The sequence below is a fragment of the Pan paniscus genome, chromosome 5 (genome assembly GCF_029289425.2).
Source record: "Pan paniscus chromosome 5, NHGRI_mPanPan1-v2.0_pri, whole genome shotgun sequence".
NCBI lineage: Eukaryota > Metazoa > Chordata > Mammalia > Primates > Hominidae > Pan > Pan paniscus.
The window spans coordinates 136,468,847-136,491,490 of record NC_073254.2 but is presented as its reverse complement, the minus strand read 5'-3'; the positions used below and the strand labels follow the sequence as shown (position 1 = coordinate 136,491,490).

General features: G+C 39.5%; 1 protein-coding gene across 1 annotated transcript; it reads right to left on the bottom strand.

The window, feature by feature from the left end:
• Window positions 1-20,033: 20,033 nt before the first annotated feature.
• CALHM6 (calcium homeostasis modulator family member 6) lies at window positions 20,034-22,644 on the bottom strand. Its single transcript, XM_003827568.7, has 2 exons — window positions 21,351-22,644; window positions 20,034-20,522 (listed from the first exon to the last, which is right to left on the bottom strand). Exons 1-2 carry the CDS (start codon window positions 21,873-21,875, stop codon window positions 20,100-20,102), a joined length of 948 nt encoding a protein of 315 aa, XP_003827616.4. The 5' UTR covers window positions 21,876-22,644; the 3' UTR covers window positions 20,034-20,099.

Here is a 22,644-nt window from a genome sequence, read left to right as displayed (position 1 = left end):
CTTTCTGTTTGTTAGTTTTCCTTCAAACAGACAGGACCCTCAGCTGCAGGTCTGTTGGAATACCCTGCCGTGTGAGGTGTCAGTGTGCCCCTGCTGGGGGGTGCCTCCCAGTTAGGCTGCCTGGGGGTCAGTGGTCAGGGACCCACTTGAGGAGGCAGTCTGCCGGTTCTCAGATCTCCAGCTGCGTGCTGGGAGAACCACTGCTCTGTTCAAAGCTGTCAGACAGGGACATTTAAGTCTGCAGAGGTTACTGCTGTCTTTTTGTTTGTCTGTGCCCTGCCCCCAGAGGTGGAGCCTACAGAGGCAGGCAGGCCTCCTTGAGCTGTGGTGGGCTCCACCCAGTTCAAGCTTCCTGGCTGCTTTGTTTACCTAAGCAAGCCTGGGCAATGGCGGGCGCCCCTCCCCCAGCCTCGCTGCCGCCTTGCAGTTTGATCTCAGACTGCTGTGCTAGCAATCAGTGAGACTCCGTGGGCGTAGGACCCTCCGAGCCAGGTGTGGGATATAGTCTTGTGGTGTGCCGTTTTTTAAGCGGGTCTGAAAAGCGCACTATTCGTGTGGGAGTGACCCGATTTTCCAGGTGCCTCTGTCACCCCTTTCTTTGACTCGGAAAGGGAACTCCCTGACCCCTTGCGCTTCCCAGGTGAGGCAATGCCTCGCCCTGCTTCAGCTCGCGCACGGTGCACGCACCCACTGGCCTGCGCCCACTGTCTGGCAGTCCCTAGTGAGATGAACCCGGTACCTCAGATGGAAATGCAGAAATCACCCGTCTTCTGCGTCGCTCAGGCTGGGAGCTGTAGACCAGAGCTGTTCCTATTCGGCCATCTTGGCTCCTCCCCCCACAATACTATAATACTTCTTTGAAAGATTAGGTATTTAATGACTGGTACCCATTGTTCTCAGGCTTGTTGATTCTTCATTTGCTGACACATCCCAGTTGACTGCAATCTGGTTTCTAATCCCATATTCTACTGAAACTTGACTTACTGTCACTAATTACAGTAAAGTAAGCATTTTGTTCCTAGTCTGTTTTATCTTTTTACAGTGCCTGACACTCCTGACTTCTCCTTCGTTGGTTCTTTCTTCTTGATAGGCTTCAGAGAAATGTCTCCACCTTGATTCTTCTCCTGTATTTCTGCTGGCTACTAATTCTAAATCTCTTTCAGTCTCCTATAATTCTTTAACCTTCTGCAAATGGTGGTATGCATGTGGCTCTATGGCTGGCGTTTTCTCAAGGTAGATGTTTTCCCTGGGTAGACTTTACACAGAAAACTTCTCTTCTCTACCTTCTTCACCCATCTGCTGCTATTCCCTAATAGTCACTGCAACTACATGTCCCATAAGCATGTATTTGGTGTGCTCTAAACTAAACTCATTATTTCCTTTTCTCCCTGCTAAATCTCTGTTTTCTCCAAAATTTCATTTCCTAGTTAATGACCCCATTGTCAAAACTAAAACATTCTATTTATTTCTGACCCCTTTCTCTCTTACTGTTTACATCCAATCTGTCACCAAATTCTTTTAATCCTACATCCTAAATTCATCTTGATTTTCCTTTGCCCCTTAGTTGAGGGCCTCATCTGTATTCTTGAACTTACTTCTAAGTGGTTAGAAACCACTGGCGGTAATGGAAGTAACTGCCAGTTACTCCCACCTCCATTTCACTCTCCACACTAAAATCAAGTGATTTCCATAAAACACCAGTGACATAGTGGTACATCCACACCAGAAACCTCTCAGAAGTGTTCCTGTCCATTTCCAGTTCATGCTATGCTCCTTATCCATCACATGAAGTCCAACTGATCAACCTCCTGCATATGTCACCTACTCAATGAAAACTGTCCTTACTGGCTCATTTCCCCACCCCACCTCTGGACTGAGTGAGTTTCCCTCTAATCCCCAACTCCCTTAGTATCTCTCACATATCTCTACCCTATATGCTGAGTATTTTCCTGCATGTCTTTATCCCCAATTAGTCTGTGAGTTCTTTGGCAAGAGCATATATTATTTGTCTTTGTACTCCCAGCACCTGGCACAATCCCTGACACTCAGTCAAATACTCTATGGTATTTTTATTATGCTACAAAATTGCAGAATGATTGAATAAATGAGATGATAATCTACATGTGTAGTTGCACTATTGTGGAAGATTATTCTCCATTTCATATTATGCATTAGGTTTTCCACTGTTAATGTCAAACTTTTCATAAAAGGTTCTCTAACTTACCAATATAAAATGTATGAAATACACCTTTGAAGTTACAGACTCATTTGGTCATGAGGACATCTAGAATATCTTGACTGGTCATGGACAAAACCACATGCCTTGTTTTGCTCAAGAAAGTGGGGATTAGGCTGAAGACCATAATTTTACTGCATGTTTCCTGAGTTATGTGCTGTCCCCTTTATTTTCTGGTATGACTAGTGTCTTTGTGACAAATGGGGTAAATGTTCTTTATTCTACCTATCTTTTTGTTCCCTCAAAGATTCATTTTCCTCAAGAATCATGCTTTAAGATTAAAAGCCATATGGACTATAATAGAATGGAAGTGTGTACATAATCAAAGGAGTTTTTTTTACCCTCATAGTAGGTAAACTGAAGTCATCTTAAAATAACCACAATAAAAATGCTTATTATATCACAAAGGCTTGCCGAATAACTCCCCCTGACACCCCACCCCTAAATGTCCATTGAGTAAATTTCCTATTGTCAATATACACTGCCACTGCTTTAGTTTTGCTTTTTCTCACCACAGTAGTGGCTCTCTCTTCTTGCTCTTTCTGAAAACCAACTGCCACTTTGTTAATTATGTTAGGTATGATAATGGTAGTATGATTAGTTAGCATATTATTTTTAGAGATATACATTAAGTTGAAAAAATAACATGTCTGTATTTTTCTTTAAACTAATTAACAGAAAAGATTAATCAAATGTGACAAAATGTGGTAGATGTATTTTTATCAACTAAACTAAAAATGAAAACAACCAAACATCTATCAATAGAAGACTGATTGAATAAACTATAATATATCCACACAGAATAGAGTGCTATATTGCTGTTTTAAAAAGTAATGAGTAGCCAGGCATGGTAGTGCATGCCTGCAATCCCAGCACATTAGGAGGCTGAGGCAGGAGGATGACTTGAGCTCAGGAGTTCAAGACTACTTTCGGAAACAGGGAGACCCCCATCTCTACAAAAACTGAAAAATTAGCTGGGGATGGTGGCACGCACCTATGGTCCCAGCTAATTGGGAGTCTGAGATGGGGGAATTGCTTGTGGCCAGGAGGTTGAGCCTACAGTGAGCTGTGATCACACCACTGCACTTCAGTCTGGGTGGCAGAATGGGACCCCGTCTCAAAAAAAAAAAAAAAAAAATTAATGAGCAAAATCTTATTTACTGCATGGCATGATGACCACTAGAATATATTATTAAAAAAAGAGGTAGATAAAAATGTACATCATAAACTAACATTTATCTAAGAAGGAGGGATTTTATATATATTTTAAATGGAAGGCTAACTCAAAACATTTTTTAAAAGGCTGCCATTTGAGGGAGGAAACAGGGTGGATGCAAATGCCATAAGGATAAAGGCCAGACTTCTCAAAATACACCTTGTTTATTGTGTAAAGTGATTTGCACACTTATTTGGATGTATATTGTGGTACAGAGAAAAGTAGTAATTACGTTGATGCTATTAGGACCTGGGATTTTTGGCATGAGAAAAGGATTAAAAAGGTGAGTTTGTGTTCTATACCACTGTGGGATGACTATAGCTAACAATAATGTATAGTTTCAAATAGCTAGAAGGAGGAATATTGAACATTCCCAATATAAAGAAATGATAAATGTTTGAGATGATGGAAATGCTAATTACCCTAATCTGATCACTATACATAATATGTATCAAAACATCTCTATGTACCCCATGAATATGTACAGTTATTTGTTAATAAAAAAATGAAATTTTAAAAAGTTTGCTGAAGTTAAGCTAAAAAGAAAAAACTTGTAGTGCAGAATTTGAATTCGAAACTGTCAGTATGAACTCTTTAACAGTTTTAGCCTTTAAAAATTCTACGTATGACAGGCCAGGTGCGGTGGCTCACGCCTGTAATCCCAGCACTTTGGGAGGCCGAGGCGGGCGGATCACGAGGTCAGGAGATTGAGACCATCCTGGCTAACACGGTGAAACCCAGTCTTTACTAAAAATACAAAAAAACTAGCTGGTCATGGTGGCGGGCGCCTGTAGTCCCAGCTACTCAGGAGGCTGAGGCAGGAGAATGGCATGAACCCGGGAGGCGGATCTTGCAGTGAGCCGAGATCGAGCCACTGCACTACAGTCTAGGGGGGCGACAGAGTGAGAAGACTCCGTCTAAAAAAAAAAAAAAAAAATTCTACGTATGACAACCAAAGCACAGACAACAAATTAAAAAAATAGATAAATTGAACTATATTAGGATTTAAAACTTCTGTGCATCAAAGGGCACAATCAACAAAATAAAATGCAATCCACAGAATGGGAGAAAATATTTGCAAATCATATATCTGACAAGGAGTTTACATCCAAAATATTAAGGAACTGAGACAACTCAACATAAAAAACCAAAATGATTAAAAAATAGGCAATGGACTTGAACAAACATTTTTCCAAAGATCTACAAATGGCCAATAAGCACATGAAAAGATGCTCAACATCACTAATGATTAGGGGAATGCACATCAAAACCACAATGTGAAAACAATTTACACACATTAGGGTGGCTACTATCAAAACACCAAAAAATGACAAGTGTTAGTGAGGATGTGGAGAAATTAAATTCTTGAGACTGTTGGTGGAAATATAAAGTGGTTCAGCTGCAATGAAAAACATTATACTGGTTCCTCAAAAACTTAAAAAGAATTGCCATAAGATCCAGAAATTTTGCTCTGCTAACATGTCTCACAAAATTGAAAGCAGAGTCTCAAAGAGATATTTGTATACCCACGTTCATAGCGGCATTGTTTACAATTATCAAAATGTGGAAGCAACACAAGTGTCCTTCAATGGATGAATGGATAAACAAGATGTACACATACAATGAAATATTACTGTGCCTTAAAAAGGAAGGAAACTGACATGTGCTACAACATGGATGAATCTTGAGGATATTATGCTACGTAACACAAGGCAGTCACAAAAAGACAAATACTGTTTGATTCTACTTAAATGCAGTACCTAGAAGTAGTCAAATCTACAGAGACAGAAAGAATGGCAGTTTCCAGAGGTTGAGTAGAGTGTGGAGTGGGGAGCTATAATTTAATGAGTACACAATTTCAGTTTGCAAGATGAAAAGAGTTCTGGAGATAGACGTTGGTGATGGTTCCACAATAATGTGAATGTACTACTGAAATGTACACTTAAAAATGATTAAGATGATACGTTTCATGTTATGTGTATTTTACCACAATTAAAATTTTTTAATGAATCAAATGTCTACAAATAAAGGATTGATTAAACAAACAAAAAAGACATTTAAGGAGCATTTCAATTGTGCAATATATAAACTTTATTTAAATCCCAATTCAAACAAATACCTTTATGAGGTAAGCGGAACTTAAATTCTGGCAGGATATTTGATGATGTTAAGTAACTCAGGAATGGAAAACCAAACATTGTATGTTCTCACTCATAAATGGAGGCTGGCTGGGTGCGGTGGCTCACACCTGTAATCCCAGCACTTTGGGAGGCCAAGGCGGGAAGATCACCTGAGGTCAGGAGTTTGAGACCAGCCTGACTAACATGGTGAAACCCCATCTCTACTAAAAATACAAAAATTAACCAGGCGTGGTGGCGGGCGCCTGTAATCCCAGCTATTCAGGAGGCTGAGGCAGGAGAATCGCTTGAACCCAGGAGGCAGAGGTTGCGGTGAGCCAAGATCGTGCCATTGCACTCCAGGCTGGGCAACGAAAGCGTGATTTCATCTAAAAAAAAAAAAAAAAAAGTGAGAGCTAAGCTATGAGGATGCAAAGGCATAAGAATGATACAATGGACTTTGGGCTCTCGGGGGAAAAGGTAGGAGAGGGGTGAGGGATAAAAGACTACACGTTCGGTACAGTGTACACTGCTTGGGTGATGGGTGCACCAAAATCTCAGAAATCACCACTAAAGAACTTATTCATATAACCAAAGATCATCTGTTCCCCAAAAACCTATTGAAATAATTAAAAAAAGTCACTTTCCTAAAAAAAAATAAAAGAAAAAAAAGAAATCCTTGTTATTTCTTAGATAAGATGGTGATATTGCAGTTTTTATATGGGTCCTTTCTTTAGAGATATATATTTGTATGTGTACAGATGAAATGATGTATTTGGAATGTGCCTCAAAAATCCGGTAATGGAGGGAAGTGTGGGAACATAGATAAAGTTGGCAATGAGTTGATAATTGTTGAAACTGGTTCATGGGTACATAGAGCTTTATTGTCTTATTTTCTCACTTTTGTTTATTCTTGAAATTTTCCTCAATAAATACTATATTTAAAATGTTAGTAATTGTCAAATCTTTGTTTATGGTGGTTCATTATACTACTCTATTTTTCTCTGTGTTTATATAGTAGTCATTATATAAAGTAAAAAAAAGTCCTTCATCGGAATGATCCATCTGTACCTGATGGTATCACCAGTTTCTTTACTGCCTCTCCATGGTCTCTCCAGCTAATTATCCTATGATGACAGATAAAGCCTTCTGTCACCTGCCCTCTGCCTTTCACTCCATCTCTTGCATCTGGTACTGGGTCAATGTTGAACTAGTTTGGTTCCTAAATACACAATACTGTTCATGCCTCTGTCCCTTTTCATAGCTGTTCCTTCTTCCTGAAATGCTCTTCCCCTTCTTTACACCTGGTAAACAACCCATCTTGCAAAAACCTCTTCAGCGTTCAAGTTCTCTAAAACCTTCCCATATCACCCTTCTACTCCTTAACTAACTTGTTAATGTGTATCTTGCTTCATTCCATACATATCTGAGGCAGCTTCCAGGCAAATTACCACTCTACTATTTCTCTGACATGTACATTATATTAATCTTTGCACAAATCTCAAAGCGTTATAATTATTTCATTACAGGCTTTTCCTGCCCCCACTAAACTATAATTATGTAGTCAATATTTGATAAATATTTATTCAATCAAATTGGCTCCTGCTTTAAAATGTTTTAAGTGGCATTGTGAATAGAAGCAACGGTTAAAACAAAGAAAATCTTAATAACTAGAATTTTTTTCATACTATCAATCAGTAGAAGAAAAATAATCACCACCACAGCTGCTTAAAGTGGTCACTAGAGGTTTAGTTTCACCTCAAACACTAACAGATTCTTGTCGAAGATCATATTATTATGACTCAGTCATAGGATTATTTTGAATCAGTTAAGAAAACATTGGAAGATCTTAAATGGAGATTAATGTCATGTAGATATGTGTCTTTCTGTGTATGCAATGACCATATTTGGGGGACCCCTTGAAGAGAATTAGGCACTGCAAAAGATGTAAAACCAGTAACACTGGTAACATTTACCGATTTTTTCCATACATTTTGGTGACTATTTAAGTAATTATCTTGCTTCTCTTTTCTTTTTTAACTTACTTTTAAAAATGTATTCACGCAAACAGTTTAAAGATCCAGAAAAGAGTTAATCATTTGCCTATACCTCTCCTCCCCTCCCTGACCTCCACCACTTCCACATCTGCTGCCACTTCCTGCTTCATAACAGCAACTCTTTCTACACTTGTAACCAATTCTTTTGGTATTTGTTGCATTGTTGTACGTAGCATGCTTATAGCCCTCTCTTGATTTTTCAGTTTGAGTCATTAGTTTTTTTTGTTTTTTGAGATGGAGTCTCGCTCTGTCACCCAGGCTGGAGAGCAGTGGCATGATCTTGGCTCACTGCAACCTCTGACTCCCTGGTTCAAGCGATTCTCCTGCCTCAGCCTCCTGAGTAGCTGGGATTACAGGCACGCGCCACCATGCCCAGCTAATTTTTGTATTTTTAGTAGAGATGGGGTTTCACCATGTTGGCCAGGATGGTCTCAATCTCCTGACCTTGTGATCCGCCCGCCTCGGCCTCCCAAAGTGATGGGATTAAAGGCGTGAGCCACTGCGCCTGGCTGAGCCATTAGTTTTTATAATACTTCCGCATAAGAAAGATGAGGCTTTCTCACACACAACCTCCACCTCAACCACACACATACGGAAAAATCCTGCTACTATAGCAGGCTCTGAAAACATATTCATCACTTTCAGTTTTTTCTATTCATTACGAGTTACTCAGTCCAGCACACATCAAGGGAGGGAATTAATCTCTATCTTTATAGGAAGGAGTTTCAAAGAATTTGTGGGCATGTTTAAAAATGACCACACTCTATCTAAAAGACGTCTCAGTGATTTTTCCAGTAAAACATTAAGTAAAACATAGTTTTATTAAAATTTTAACTTTTTTCCTCTCTAACTCTTGAGATATAGGGCTAATTGTATTACAGAGGAAATTTTGCCATCATTTTGCCTGATGTTGCCATCAGGTAGTGTGCTTTCCTTTCACCATCAGCTTAAGGATTTCCTTCTCCTGTATCTTGCATGGGGCCCCTTGTTTCCTTGATCCCATTACTTCCCCTTCTTGGTGTACTCACTTTTCCAAAAGAGTGCATACTTTACTAACTTCCTGATAAAGAGTGAATAGGAAATAAAGTTTGTAAGCATATGATCGTCCAGCTTCCAATTGTTTTTCAGAATTTCCATGCCATTTGATTCTTTATCCTTGCTCTGTTCTTTCTCTCTGGAAAACTTTAGGATTTTCTCCATATCCTCAGTGTTCCAAAATTGCACCATGATGCATCTCAATGTGCCTGTATGCTTCCTCTGTAATGATTAACTAATGGAATTCTTCAATCTAGAAATCCATGCTCCTCCATTTGAATTATTTCTTTGATAATTTCTTATCCTATTCTCTCCATTTTCCCTGTTTCCTCCTGGAATCTTACTAGTAGAATGTTAGATCTCCTAGACTGGGCTTCTAATTTTCTTTACTTTTGTTTCTTTTCTATCTCTTCATCTTAATCCTTTACTTCCTGAGAGATTTCCTCAATTATATCTTCCAGACCTTCTATTACATTTGTAATTTCTATCATGCTGTTAATTTCCAAGAATTACTGCATTTTCTAAGCGTTTTAAAATAACATTCTACTCTTACTTTTTACATATAATGTCTGTTCTTATAACTCTAAAATCACTAATGGTAGTTTTAAAAATTTTTTCTATAAATGCATAGTTTCTGTTTCCTCCAAGTAATTGTCTTTCTGTTTGTTTTGGTCTCTGCCTTTCATACTTTTCTGAAATCTCTGGAGCTCCTTGGCTATCCACTTATATTGCATAAAATGTAAACTTTGATGGAGCTTGTAGATTATGGGCTTCCACATAGGATAAATTGGGCAATTTAAATGTGAATTTCAAAATGTGTCATTTTTTTGAAGTCACTTTTTTGGGGGCAGTCAAATTTCTGAGAAGACTCATCAGAAATGAGTCTTCTGATCCCTTTCCTGGAGAATATAGGCTTAATTTCAGCATTCTGCAAGCCAGGTGGGAAAGAGAATTGGGGAAATAAAATTTCAATATGTACATTTTAACTTAATTTCCATTTGTTCAATATAGTGTCCCTGCCTTCAGTTATACCTATTATCTCTCAGTCCAGAAATATTTTTGAAAAACTATATCTAGAGCTTAAAGCTCCCATCTTCTGCTAGGGTAGGGAGAAGCAGTTGTTTGGCTGCATGGAACGGGACAGATATCTGAGGGACAATTTTCCTTAAAAAGGTTTTCAACCAATTCTGCTTTTAACTCCACCTCCAGCCCCATATCTAGAGGTGAATGGTGCTGCTAATTCCTGAGAATTTTACAGATTCCATGGTGTAAATCATATTGCTTATTTTTTTCCACTTCTGGCTTAGGTTTCAGATTTTTTTTCCTCGGGTCTATTAGACCAATTATCAGTTACCATCTATGTTTTTTGTTTGTTTGTTTTTTGTTTTTGTTTTTGTTTTGAGACAGGTCTCACTCCCGTCGCCCCGGCTGGAGTGCAGTGGGAAGATCACAACCTACTGCAGTCTCAACTTCTCAGGCTCAGGTGATTCTCCCAACCTGGACCCCCCCCCGTAGCTGGGACTAGAGGTGCGCCCCATCATGCCTGGCTAATTTTTGTAGTTTTAGTAAGACAGGGTTTCACCATGTTGGCTGGGCTAATCTCGAACTTCTGGGTTCAAGCAATCCACCCACCTTGGCTTCCCAAAGTGCTGGGATTTGTGTGAGCCACGGGACCCGGCCACCATCTACTTTCTAGCTCTCCAAAATTGTGTTTGTTTTTGTTCCCCTTCTTGTTCTCTGCTTGCTTTATGCCATTGAAAAAGATCCCTTTACTTTTTTTTTTATTGTGGTAAAATGTATACTTTCAAATCAACAATTTTGAACAGAAGTACCTTTTCCAAATATTAGTCATTGCCAATGATCATATTTACCAAGCACTATTTTTAATAAGTCTAAATTGTTAAATCTCAAATCGGAGGGGAAATATAGAGGATATGGAATAAAGGTGTAGATTTTTTCCCTTTCTTTCTTTTTTTTTTTTTTTTGGAGACATAGTCTCACTCTGTCGCCCAGGCTGGAGTGCAGTGGCCTGATCTTGGCTCACTGCAACCTCTGCCTCCCGGGTTCAAGCGATTCTCCTACCTCAGCCTCCCATGTAGCTGGGACTACAGGCACCTGCCACCATGCCCGGCTGATTTTTGTATTTTTAGTAGAGACAGGTTTTCACCATGTTGGCCAGGCTGGTCTTGAACTCCTGACCTTGTGATCCGCCCACCTTGGCCTCCCAAAGTGCTGGGATTGCAGGTGTGAATCACGGCGCCTGGCCTGGTGTAGATTTTAAGAAAATAAAACTGACAATTTTAAAGAGTGAGCTTTACCATACATCTGCAGGGAAAGTTAGGCAGCTTCTAGCTGGGATAAATGTGCTTGGCAGCCTGGAAAGACTGTGGAATTCTGTTGGTATGAACAGTGGCAAGCAGACTTAAAAGTTAAGGAATGTGGACTTGTTAAAGTTAGTCCTCTTAGATTATATATGAATTGAATAGGAACAGTTATTTCATCAAGAAATATTGAGCAGAGCTGGAAGTAGAGAAAGAAGTTAGGACTGTTTGATTTTTAAGAGGAAAAACATCTGTTTTTGATTTTATGCGCTGCCCTCTCTCCAAGTGCTTTTAAGTATCTTTAAAGACGCCTAGATGCAAGACGATCTAGTCTCCATGAAATAAACCATGTCTTAAGGAATCCCCTATGCATCCATCTACTTGCTTGGCCATTGAAATAAGTTGCCCTACAACTTGACCATATCTCAGATACGAGTTTATTTTAGTTGCCTTTTTTGAATTAGACTATGTGATTTAAGAATATCGTGAAGTAAATTAAACAACTGTTGGTGGCCATCTGCCTCTGATTATCTGAGGTACAATTTTCCAAACTGTGTGTTCTGGGAAACATCAATAACCCGTAAGTTGGTGAATACTATATGGAAAAAAAACCTGTTTTTGTTTTTTAAATTTTCTTGCTTTACTATATATAAGAAAAATATGAAATATATTTATATAATTTTATAGTGCTGTATATAATCTGCCTTTATGAAATGGAATGCCATACAAAAAAGACCAACAAATAACATTAGCAATCACCTGATTTATGAACACATGGATTTATGAACACTCTAACATGGTTTTGAGGTCTAGGAATGATAATGTATTTACCAAAATGCCACGTCTGGTTTCAGATTTATTGTCTATGGTTATATATCGTGTGTCTCAAAATTTCAAGAAATATTTGCAATACTTAAAAATGTTTTTCTTCTTAAAATAAAACATTTAATTTTCTCACGTTTTTATCAGTTTTGTCACTATTTTGTGGGAGTTACAAACAGATTTTTAAAAATCTTCAGAAGTTATAAAATCATGCTGGAAAGAGGAAACATACAGTTTTATCATAATACAACAAGGTTTATGGTCAAGTGTTATAGTAAGTTTGAGAGGTGAAGTCACAGGATTCAGAGGAGAAAGTTACTGTGGACTGATATAGTTGGGGCACACTCTGATGAGGAAGTATGATTTGAAATAGGACTTGGAAAATAGTGACAGCTGGAAGATTGTTCTTCTCAGTCTCTCACACTCTCACATGTCTTGCCATATGCCAAGATTGCAAAGCTCTGACTGCTTTTTACCCAGGCCATGTCTTAGAGTTCTGTTTGCAGCAAGCAACTTAAAGAGATGAAGTAAAGTCTCCTTTTTGGAAAAAAAGCAGGTTTGATTATCAGTTCCTATAAAATGGCAGTTCCCCAAGCTCACTGTTCTCTCCAGTAATGCAACCTGCTGTGTGAGCAAATATCCATCTTAGCCATCTCTGTTGCCCCTGTAGGGCTTAGGGAAAAGGGGTATCATGCAAACATGATACTCATGCTGTTTGTGCTGTTGTGATTAATACAATTTTTGTCACTGGGCTAGACATTTCATCTCTTCTGCCAATTTTCATGATACAGTAATAGACTATTAGCTTGTAAATAGGGTAAAATAAAATCCCAGACCTGACACTGGGGTAATGAGAGATTAGTATGTTTTAGAAAGCACTGTTCAGTAGGAATGTAATGGAAGGGACCTTCATTGGGGGCTCTGGGTAGCCAGCAAGTTTATGAGGTTAGACTTTCAGTAGATTTGACTTTTCAGCCCTGATTATTGGAATCTAACTCATTCTCAAGCCTTAGCTAAAATATTTCCTCTTTAATGAAATTTATGTGAATATTCCTAGGCAGATCTGTATTCTGAAAACACTTTGCTTATTCTTTTATTATAGTTTAGTTTTTTATTCCAATTATGGCTAATTGTTTACGTATTTGCCTACTGATTTTTTGAGAGTAGAAGTAACATCTTATTTCTCTCCTTTTCTCTGATCCCTTTAGCCTACTGCCTTATAATAATAGTAAATTTTGTTTATTGAGCATTTTCTAGGCATTATCTCATTTAATCCTCACAAAATCATCTGGGTAAATAATATGATTATTCCACATTTTACAAACGCTGAAACTGAGATTTGGAGAGGCATTTGAAGTCACATCCTTAGTAGAGGCCAAGCCATAAACCCAGTGTTATCTGCCTCTAGTGTCTGAGCTCTGAATGATGGGATTATAAAGATTCCCACAAACAGTATCCTCTCTCAATACAATCAGCTCTCCATATCCATGGATTCAACCAACTAACTATAGGTCAAAAGTATTTGGAAAAAAATTTCGATAGTTGCAACTGTACTGAACATATACAAACTTTTTTCTTGTCATTATTCCCTAAACAATAGAGTATAACAACTATTACATAGCATTTTCACTGTAGTAGGTATTAAGAATAATCTAAAGATGATTTAAAATACATAGGAGGATGTGCATAGGTTATATACAAATGCTACACTATTTCATAGAAGGGACTTGAGTATCCATGGATTTGGTATCCATGGAGGGTCCAGGAACCAATCCCCCACAGATACTGAGGGATATTTCTTGAATGGTTGAAAGTAAGTATATTAAGGAGTAGATGGTGACCCTGAGGGCATTAGTTAAATAGGGCCCAAAACTTGACAAGGAGGGTCACTGAAAAGTGAGTTGCAGAGTTTTAAAAGCAAACTGTGACTACTGAATATACAAGTTCATTTCTCACTGTTATCAATAATTTTATCAAACCAAGTTTCTCATGTAATATTCTCCTAGCAAAACAAACTATAAAAAAATGTACTTAAAGTACCATAAGGAAACTCATGCACAACACGCATGCATGCCCATACACTTACCATCTGACTTTAATTCCACAGTAACACATGCTATTTGGTCTTAGGTATCTTTCCTTAGCTCAAGGGTTATGGTTACCTACATTCTAAAAGGGAGCATCACTTCTTGTCTTTTAAGTCAGTATGTTCTTATCTTCTGTTGATTATCCCAGAAAGTCCAATGGTCAGCTTCAGTCATCAGATCATTTAGGTGTTGTAGGGCAGGGGTCCCTAACCCCTGGGCCATGGGTTGGTATCGGTCAATGGCCTGTTAGGAACTGGGCCACACAGCAGGAGGTGAGTGACAAGCGAGCAAGTGAAGTTTCATCTGTATTTACAGCTGCTGCCCATTACTTGGATTACTGCCTGAGCTCCACCTCCTGTTAGATCGGCAGCATCCAGTGAGGGATCTAAGTTGCATGCTCCTTATGCGAATCTAATGCCTGATGATCTGTCATTGTCTCCCCTTACCCCCAGATGGGACCATCTAGTTGCAGGAAAACAAGCTCAGGGTTCCCACTGATTCTACATTATGGTGAGTTGTATAATTATTTCATTATTACAATGTAATAATAATAGAAATAAAGTGCACAAAAAATGTAATGCACTTGAATTGTCCTGAAACCACCCACCCCCACCCCTGTCTGTGGAAAAATTGTCTTCCAAGAAACCAGTCTCTAGTGCCAAAAAGGTTGGGGACTGCTGTTGTAGGGAATGTGTGAGGTAGTTGTTCAGCTCATTCAGAATAAAAGCCAGAGTGCTTACAGTGGTCCAAAGGCTTACATAATCTGTCCCCAACCCCTTTATCTCTCTGACTTCATGGCCTATTTCTGTCTCCTAATTCGCCATTCTCAGACCATCTTGATTAACCCTTCATCCCTTCAATCTTTGCTCAAAGGTCGCTTTTCATGAGGGCAACAGCTCTCCAATCTCCAGCCTTTCTAATGCTCCTTGGGGTGCTCTCCGTTTTCTTTTTTTCATAGTATTAATCTTCTCCTTACATACCCAATTATTTATTTATTATTATTATTATTATTTATTGTGTCTGCTCTTTTTCCTCCGCTTCCCCCTAGGACGTAAGCTCCATGAGGACAGAGCTTTGGTTTTGCTTCATTGACATATGCTAGAACATGCCCAGAATGTATCAGACACTCAATAAATATTTGTTGGTTTAAGTGAATGAAATAATAATGAAATCCTATGAATCAATAAGGAAAAGACAGACAAACTAAATATAGAAAATGGGCAAAAGGTTTGAACAGGCATTTCATAAAAAAGGATATCCAAATGGCTAGAAAAGAGATGTATAGATGCCTAAAGTCTGCAATGATTAGGGAAATGTCAGTTGAAACCACAATGAGAGATACCATTACATATTCCCCTGACAAAAAGTAAATAACTAGAAATACCAAATGTTGCAGAAGTGAGAAGCAATGAGAATTCTTATAGTAGTATAAATGGATACAATCCTTTATATTTGACTGATATAACAAACTGGAATATGTGCATACTCTCATGCTACCACTTATTCCCAGAAATGCACTCCGAAGAAACACTTGCTCGTGTTTATCAGAGTACAAGTCCATGAATGTTCATACCAGCAGTGCTGATAAGAGCCAGAACTGGGAACAACCCAAATGTCCATCAGCAGTTCAATGGACTACATTATAGTATATTTGAACAATAAAATACCACACAGCAATCAAAATAAATAAATTGTCCTAGACATAATATGGATTAATCTCTTAAAAACAAAAAGAATATCACAAAACAATTATTACAGCACGATTGTATTCATTTAAAGTTCAAAAACAAGCAAAACTAAGCATGGATAGTTTAGGAATGCACATTTAAGTGGTAAAACATTAGCAAAAAGAAAGAAATGATCACTTCTCACTTCTAGGTGGAAAGAGTTGGAAGTGTGAAAGGATGTATGAGGCAGGGGTTTCTGGGGTGCTGGAAATGTACATTTCCTTCCACTCTTCGGTGGTTACATAGATGTTTGCTTTGTAATAATTATTAAATTGTACATAAATGTTTCATATACTCTTCTCTGTAATTTATTTCTCATAATTTTTAAAATGGCAATAAATTGCTGGATCTTGTAGGATATTCCTTTCATTTGGAACTTCTTAATGTTCTAGTCCTTGTGGCAAACCATCTTGAAAGAATATACCATTTTTTGATTTGGATCTTTTTAAAAATCATTTTATGTATGTATGTATTTATTTATTTAGAGACATGTCTTGCTCTACCACCCAGGCTGGAGTACAGTGGCACAATAATAGCTCACTGCTACCTCAAACTCATAGGCTCAAGTGATCCACCCACCACAGCCTCCAGGGTAGCTGGTACTACAGGTGCACAGCACCACACCCAGATAATTTTTTTTTTTTTTTTTGTAGAGATAAGATCTTGCTATGTTTCTCAGGCTGGTCTCAGAACTTCTGGTCTCAAGCAATTCTCCTGCCTTAGCTTCCCAGAGTGCTGGGATTACAGGCATGAGCCACTGTGCCAGCCCTGATTTCAGTCTTTTTCACTGGATAAGAATATAATATGATCAATTCCACAGTCCTTACATTGCAATTTACAAGAGATATTTCATAAGTATGTAATGAAGAGGAAGGGACAAAATTAAGTCAACTAAAGGCTTTGCTTTTGGGGTAGGCTTAGTGTGAGGTGTGCTAAACACTCAGTGGGAGTGCGCTGCTGTCAAAATAGGCCCTGGCTGCTGCTGCTGGGGCTGACTCAGAGAGGGAGGGTTTCTCCATCTTTTGTCTTGGGAAGAATAATTTATTGTAGGCCACCTGGTAGATAAGATGCAGGATGTTGTGAAATTTAGAGTTCCAAGATGTTTTTCAGCCAGAGACATTTGAGTATTTGGCTAATTCTATTTTCAGATACTCCCCTTAGGACTTGCTTCTTTAGTCAGTTCATTGAGCATTGATATTTCTAGCCATGGCTTTGGATAAAGCAAGGAGACCATTCTTAATCTTATGCCTTGTTATTATCTTGCTAGTACTCGATACAATGTAGAATCATCTCTTATAACAATGTGGTTTTTTTTCAGCAAATATTAATAGCAGATTCTGCATCTGAATCTCTTTAAAGTTTACGTGTTCAGGATAGCATAAAGCTGGGGGTGATGATGAAGAATCATTTGGTAAACCAGCAAATAAATACATACTGAGTGTAGAAATGCTTCTTTAGCCAATGATGCAGCCTGTTTGGGCCAGGCCCAGAGGAGTGGTGACTTCTGCCAAATAGCAGTGACCTTGTTCCCACCAAGAAATAACTTACTGTGTCTCAGTCTCATCATGTTTATTCAAAGTGGTCTTTCCTATTAGTAGTTGCTGAGTTTCAAGATAAAACGTCAAATATTGAGGGTCACTAAGGAGATCTGTATCTCTTATGCCCACAAAGTCACATGGGCTAGGAAGGGAAAAATCTGACCCAGTAATAAAAACATCCAGTGGCCACATTAAACTACATCATCTAGGGAGGATCCGTACCCTACCTTTGGTTTTGCCTTTATTGACATGTAACTTTGGATTAATAATGTAACCTCTTTAACTTTCGATTCCCATTTGTAAATGTGAGTGAGGTGTTTCACGGGTAACCTGGAAACTTGTTAAAATGAAATGAAATAAAAGATGCAAAACTGCTTTTTTGACTGTAAAACTCTACACCAGGGTAAGGTTACTTTTTAAAAATTTCCAATTATACATTTAATATTTATTATTCATTACAACAACTCCAAAGATCAAAAGTGCATGAAATTAAAAAAAGTTCCTGCACCAATCTTAGTCCTCAGAAGGGACCACATTTGATAATTTAGTGCTTACCTTTCTACACTTTATGAATGTGTGTGCATGTGTGTGGGGGCTGGTCGGTGGGGTTAACAAAAAAGGGATAATATCCTACTAACCAGTAAAATACTAAGTAGCAATTTTTTAAATGAGGTAAATTGTCAGATACTGACATGGAATAATTATACTTCATGTGTAAAAGTTACAGAACAACACTTATGATAGAGTTTATGCAGACACAGAGTTTATACATGGCTACTTCTGAGAAGAATATATTGCAAAGGAATGAGGTAATTTTATTTTACTTCTCACCATTCTCTACCATTACAATTATTTTCTTAAGCGTATATATTTTCACAATAATTATTAAAGACTGTGCAAGAGGAGGTGGAGCATAAATCAACACAATGGAGACAATATGATACTACTGAAGATGCAAGTATAAGTGATAGAACATAAAAAAAGTTTTGAAAGGAAAGAATATACAAAAAGATATTGGAGGCTGGGCGCAGTGGCTCACATCTGTAATCCCAGCACTTTGAGGCTGAGGCAAGCAGATTGCTTGAGCCCAGGAGTTCGAGACCAGCCTGGGCAACATGGTGAAACCCCATTTCTACAAAAAGTACAAAAATTAGCTGGGCATGGTGGCACATGCCTGTGGTCCCAGTTACTCAGGAGGCTGGGGTGGGAGGATCACTTGAGTCAGGGAGGCAGAGTTTGCGGTGAGCCAAGATCTTGCCACTACACTCCAGCCTGGGTGACAGAGTGAGATCCTGTCTCAGACGAAAAAGGAAGAAGCAATTGGAAAATGAAATAAAGGAAGTAAAAATGAAACTAGGTATGATATGATTTTCAAAAGCATTCTTTTAGGGAATGAAAAAAAGCTGATCACGCTGTTTCTGCTGCCAACTTTCTTGTTACGCATGACTCTCAACAACAGGATATTCTGCCCTGTAGGTTAGTTCTTTTTAACGGCCTTATGCAGAAAAAGGTAAACAGAAATCAGCATAAGCTTTTGCCAAAAGAGGAAGACGGGCTAAATATGACCAGTGCTCAATTATTTTATAGTTTAAAGTTTTTATATCTCATATTTTAAAATTCAGAAAACAGCCACAAATTTGGGGAATGAGCAGGAATGACAAGCTAATGGAAGGCAAGGATCGCTGAAAAGTCCCGGCATTATAAAGTTACAGAATTTTATCCGTAGATATAATTGCTCTCACCGTCTTTAGAGACTTTCTATCAACAAATCCTGCCACGTCTATGTACAAAGTCTACCTTGAATCTGTCTACTTTTTCCATTTTGGTCCCCATCCACTCAGTTCAAGTTCACTCCCACCTATTTCCACTGTAGTGGCCTCCTGATTAGTCTCTCTCCTTCTACCCTGGCTCTCCTGCTTCCCATGTCATTCCTTTTCTCTCAAGGAAAGCAAACCATCTTCCTAAAATGCTCATATGATGAAAACCAAAATCCTTCTCATGGTTTCCAGGCACTGCACACTCAGTCCCTTGCTCATTTTTTTCAGTCGCCTTTCAGGTTTCCAACTCTGCTAACATCTTTTTCTCCCTAGTCTTTGCACATACTGTTCCTTCAGTAGGACTGAAATGCTCCTTCTTGCTACCCTACAGGATTCAGTTTTTAAAAAGCTTCCCCAAATCCCTTCTCCCCTAATCTAAATCAGGTCACAATTTGCACTTATTTGTTTGGTATTGGTTTTATCTGACTTCCCAACTCTGTTGAAGCTGTGTAACAACTACTTGGAGGCTCATAAAACTATCCTCTCTACTTTTGTGTTTATTTTATATTTACCATAACATATAAGCTTTAACACTTTTCCTCTGATCCTATAAACTAAAAACAACACTTGTTGCCTGCAATTCTCTTAACTACTTTTTCAAATTTCGTATTTTACAAAGTTTATTTTCCTTTTCATGATCAATTTATTATTGTAACCCTATTAGAGTCATAAAATGCTCTAATTTTTGAATGACCACAGCAGGCTCGACTAGAAGCCCAATGTGCCATCAATTGTGCTATAGAACCAGCTAGAATGCCGTAATTTTAAAGTTCCTAACAAGATGTTGTGGGCAAGAAAATGAACTTGAAATTAACATCAGATAACCTAACAGAAATGTCTGAAGTTCAATTGTTCTGCCACTGTTTTTGCTCCAAAAGTCTTTTATTTGAAAAGGACTCTAGAACAAGGATATAAGACTTCTTTTAGTTCTAGCTTTTACTTTGGATGAATCACTTTCTTTTTTTGTTTGTTTTAAATAATATTATAAAGAGGTTAAGCTCTATATTTTAATTTCAGATATAAAATTCCACAATTTGAAAGAAAAAAAGCACTCAAAAAATACCAATGTTTATTTTTTAATAAAGCAATAATTCAAAACAATTTTTTTTTCTACTCATTCAAAAGGTCATAACCCAGGAGTGCTGTTTATACCAGATGAATCTACAAAGCCAAGAACAGGAATCACCGTATCTCCTTCAGCAGACCTGATACTGTGAGTCTTCTCTTTTCTGTTGACATATTTGTGCAACATGCTGTAGTACTGGCCCTTCGGATTGAAAGTATACAGTGATGAAATTTGCTGCCACTCTTTCACGCTTGGAGTGTTATATTCTTTTGGATGCGAGCCCTCAAAGAAACATTTAATATTCTCTTTTGCCAATTCAGTTGCATGCTCTGTGGCTTTACTTTTAAGGATCTGCTGCTCCTGTTCCAAATAGATTTTCCAGAATTTCAGCTGCAGAAAACTAACTGGAGATAGGCATCGGGTGACAGATGTAAAAATCAGAAGAATGATGATAACAACTGCTATCAAGATCCAGCCCAACACCTTAAGAAAACACAACAAAATAGTAATTTAGTTACTTGGTTTTTTACAAGAAATTTAAAAATCCTCAGATAAAGTTTCAACTACTCCCCAGTTATGATGATGAACAAGCAACAGTTTTAGGTCTTAATTCCTTAAGAGTAAGGTGTCGCAGTAACCTCCCTAGCCCCCCAGTACAACTTCTTGCTTGGAAAGTCAACTGTAGTCCAAGTTATGCACTATGATTCTGCCCAGGGAGGAGCCCATACCATTCCCTTAGAACTCAAAATGTGGAATTTCTGCAAATCCTGGGAAAGAAGTGTTCATTTTAAAGAACCTCTGAGCTTTCTAAGTCCAGTGGTGGCTTTAGAGACAGACAAACCCATTTTATTGTATAGACCCCTTTAATTGTAACAATTCTGCTTCTATTGGCTGGGCAAACAACTTTACTTAGACTCAGTGAAGTCACTATATAGTGGAGATACGAAACTATTACTTGTAATGGCAAAACCGCAATTTTGCACCCAACAGAGCTGTTGTGAGACGTAAAAATAATGCAGGAGGTCAAGGGCCTAGCGCAGTATCTGGCACAAGAGTAGGTGTGCCCACTCTCACTCCCACTTTCCACGATTCATGTACAGTGCCAGATACTACGGGAATGCGTTTTTCTCCTTTTCATTCGTTTTATTCAGATATTCGCTTGACGGCAAATTAGATGCAAGGAGCCATTCTAGATTTTCTTAGGGTACTGTATATCTGGAGAAAAGTCACCGATTTTTCCCTCACCCCAGCGGCCCTGAGAAAGCTCGGCCCCTCGGCTCCTCCCAAACGCCCCCAGCGCCAGCGGCAGACCTGCGACTGAGCCTTCAGATCCTTCAGGAGGTCCTGCACGTCCGACGCCTTGGCCTGGTTGCACGGCACCAGCGGCAGCTCCGCGGCGCAGCTGCGGTCGCGGCCGAGGCACAGGCGCTGCGCGAAGGCCGCGCTCCCGGTGGCCGCGCACTCGTAAAAGGCGCCCCCGAGCAGCGCCACGGCCACCCAGGTGAGGGGCGCGAGCGCGGCGGCCGCGCTGATTTGCGCGCACACCAGGGAGCCGCGCAGCGCCGATCCGCAACTCGCGCGGGCGCTGGAGCAGCATCCGGTGAGCAGGCGCCACGTGCGTGCGCTCAGCACGTAGCCCAGGAGGAAGAGCGCGAGCGCCGACACCAGCAAGAAGACCAGGCCGTAGGGCAGGTTCCAGGCGGCGCTGCACGGGCACTGGAATGCCACGGCGGAGAAGATGCGCTCCCCGCCCGCCGTCAGCAGGGTCACCAGGCCGTAGCCCAAGGCGCTGTGGTGCTTGACGTGCAGGTCCAGCACCGCCCGAAACTTCTCCATGAGCCTCGTCCCCCGGGGCGTCGCGCACAGGCCCAGATCCTTCTGCCTCTTCGTTGTCCTGCTTGTCAAATGGTTTTGGTGGGATGGGGACCGGGGCTTTCCACTCTGCGAGAAGCAGCTTTTTTTTTTTTTTAAGGGAAGAGGGCTTCTCAGACCTTCCTAAAGTTTCACTTTCTCATTTCAGCCACACCACCTCTGGTTAACAAACAGAACCAGGCAAGCAAACACCCCCAGGACCTTGACCTCTCTGGCAACCACCCCATTCCAAAGGCAGAGGCACCAGTTATCTTCCTCCCCCAATTCAGGAACTCTGACAGAAGATTGACCTTGTTCCTTTATTACCACCAACCTGACAACGAACCAGGAAACTAACCTTCTTGACCCACGGCCGCCAGTTGGAAAAACTGGGAAATACCAGATTTTCCTCTATTGCAGCCACCCTAGTTACTAAGCCAGATCACAGTAAAACCAAATAATTATCAAAAAACTGATTACTTACGGGAAACATTATTCAAGGACAAATTTCTGGTTCCTCTTCCATAAGCTAAATCAGCAAAGTCCAGCTCAAGTTCTGGTACTTCTATGATGTGCGGCACCCTTTCTGTCTCCCTACCGGACAGAGCCACCAGCCTAGTTCACACTGACTCTTCTCTCCTCTGCCTGATCTCCTTCAGGACATTAGACCAAATATACTGTATTGATTTACTCATCAATACAATGTTCTTTTCTTTCAGATATGTCATAACACTGTCAATGCCTGGAGGAGGGT

Coding starts and splice junctions, on each gene's coding strand:
- CALHM6 (XM_003827568.7), bottom strand. CDS start 21,875: ATGGAGAAGTTTCGGGCGGTGCTGGACCTGCACGTCAAGCACCACAGC. Junction 20,523..21,350: donor ATCTGAAGGCTCAGTCGCAG/GTCTGCCGCTGG, acceptor TGTTTTCTTAAG/GTGTTGGGCTGGATCTTGAT.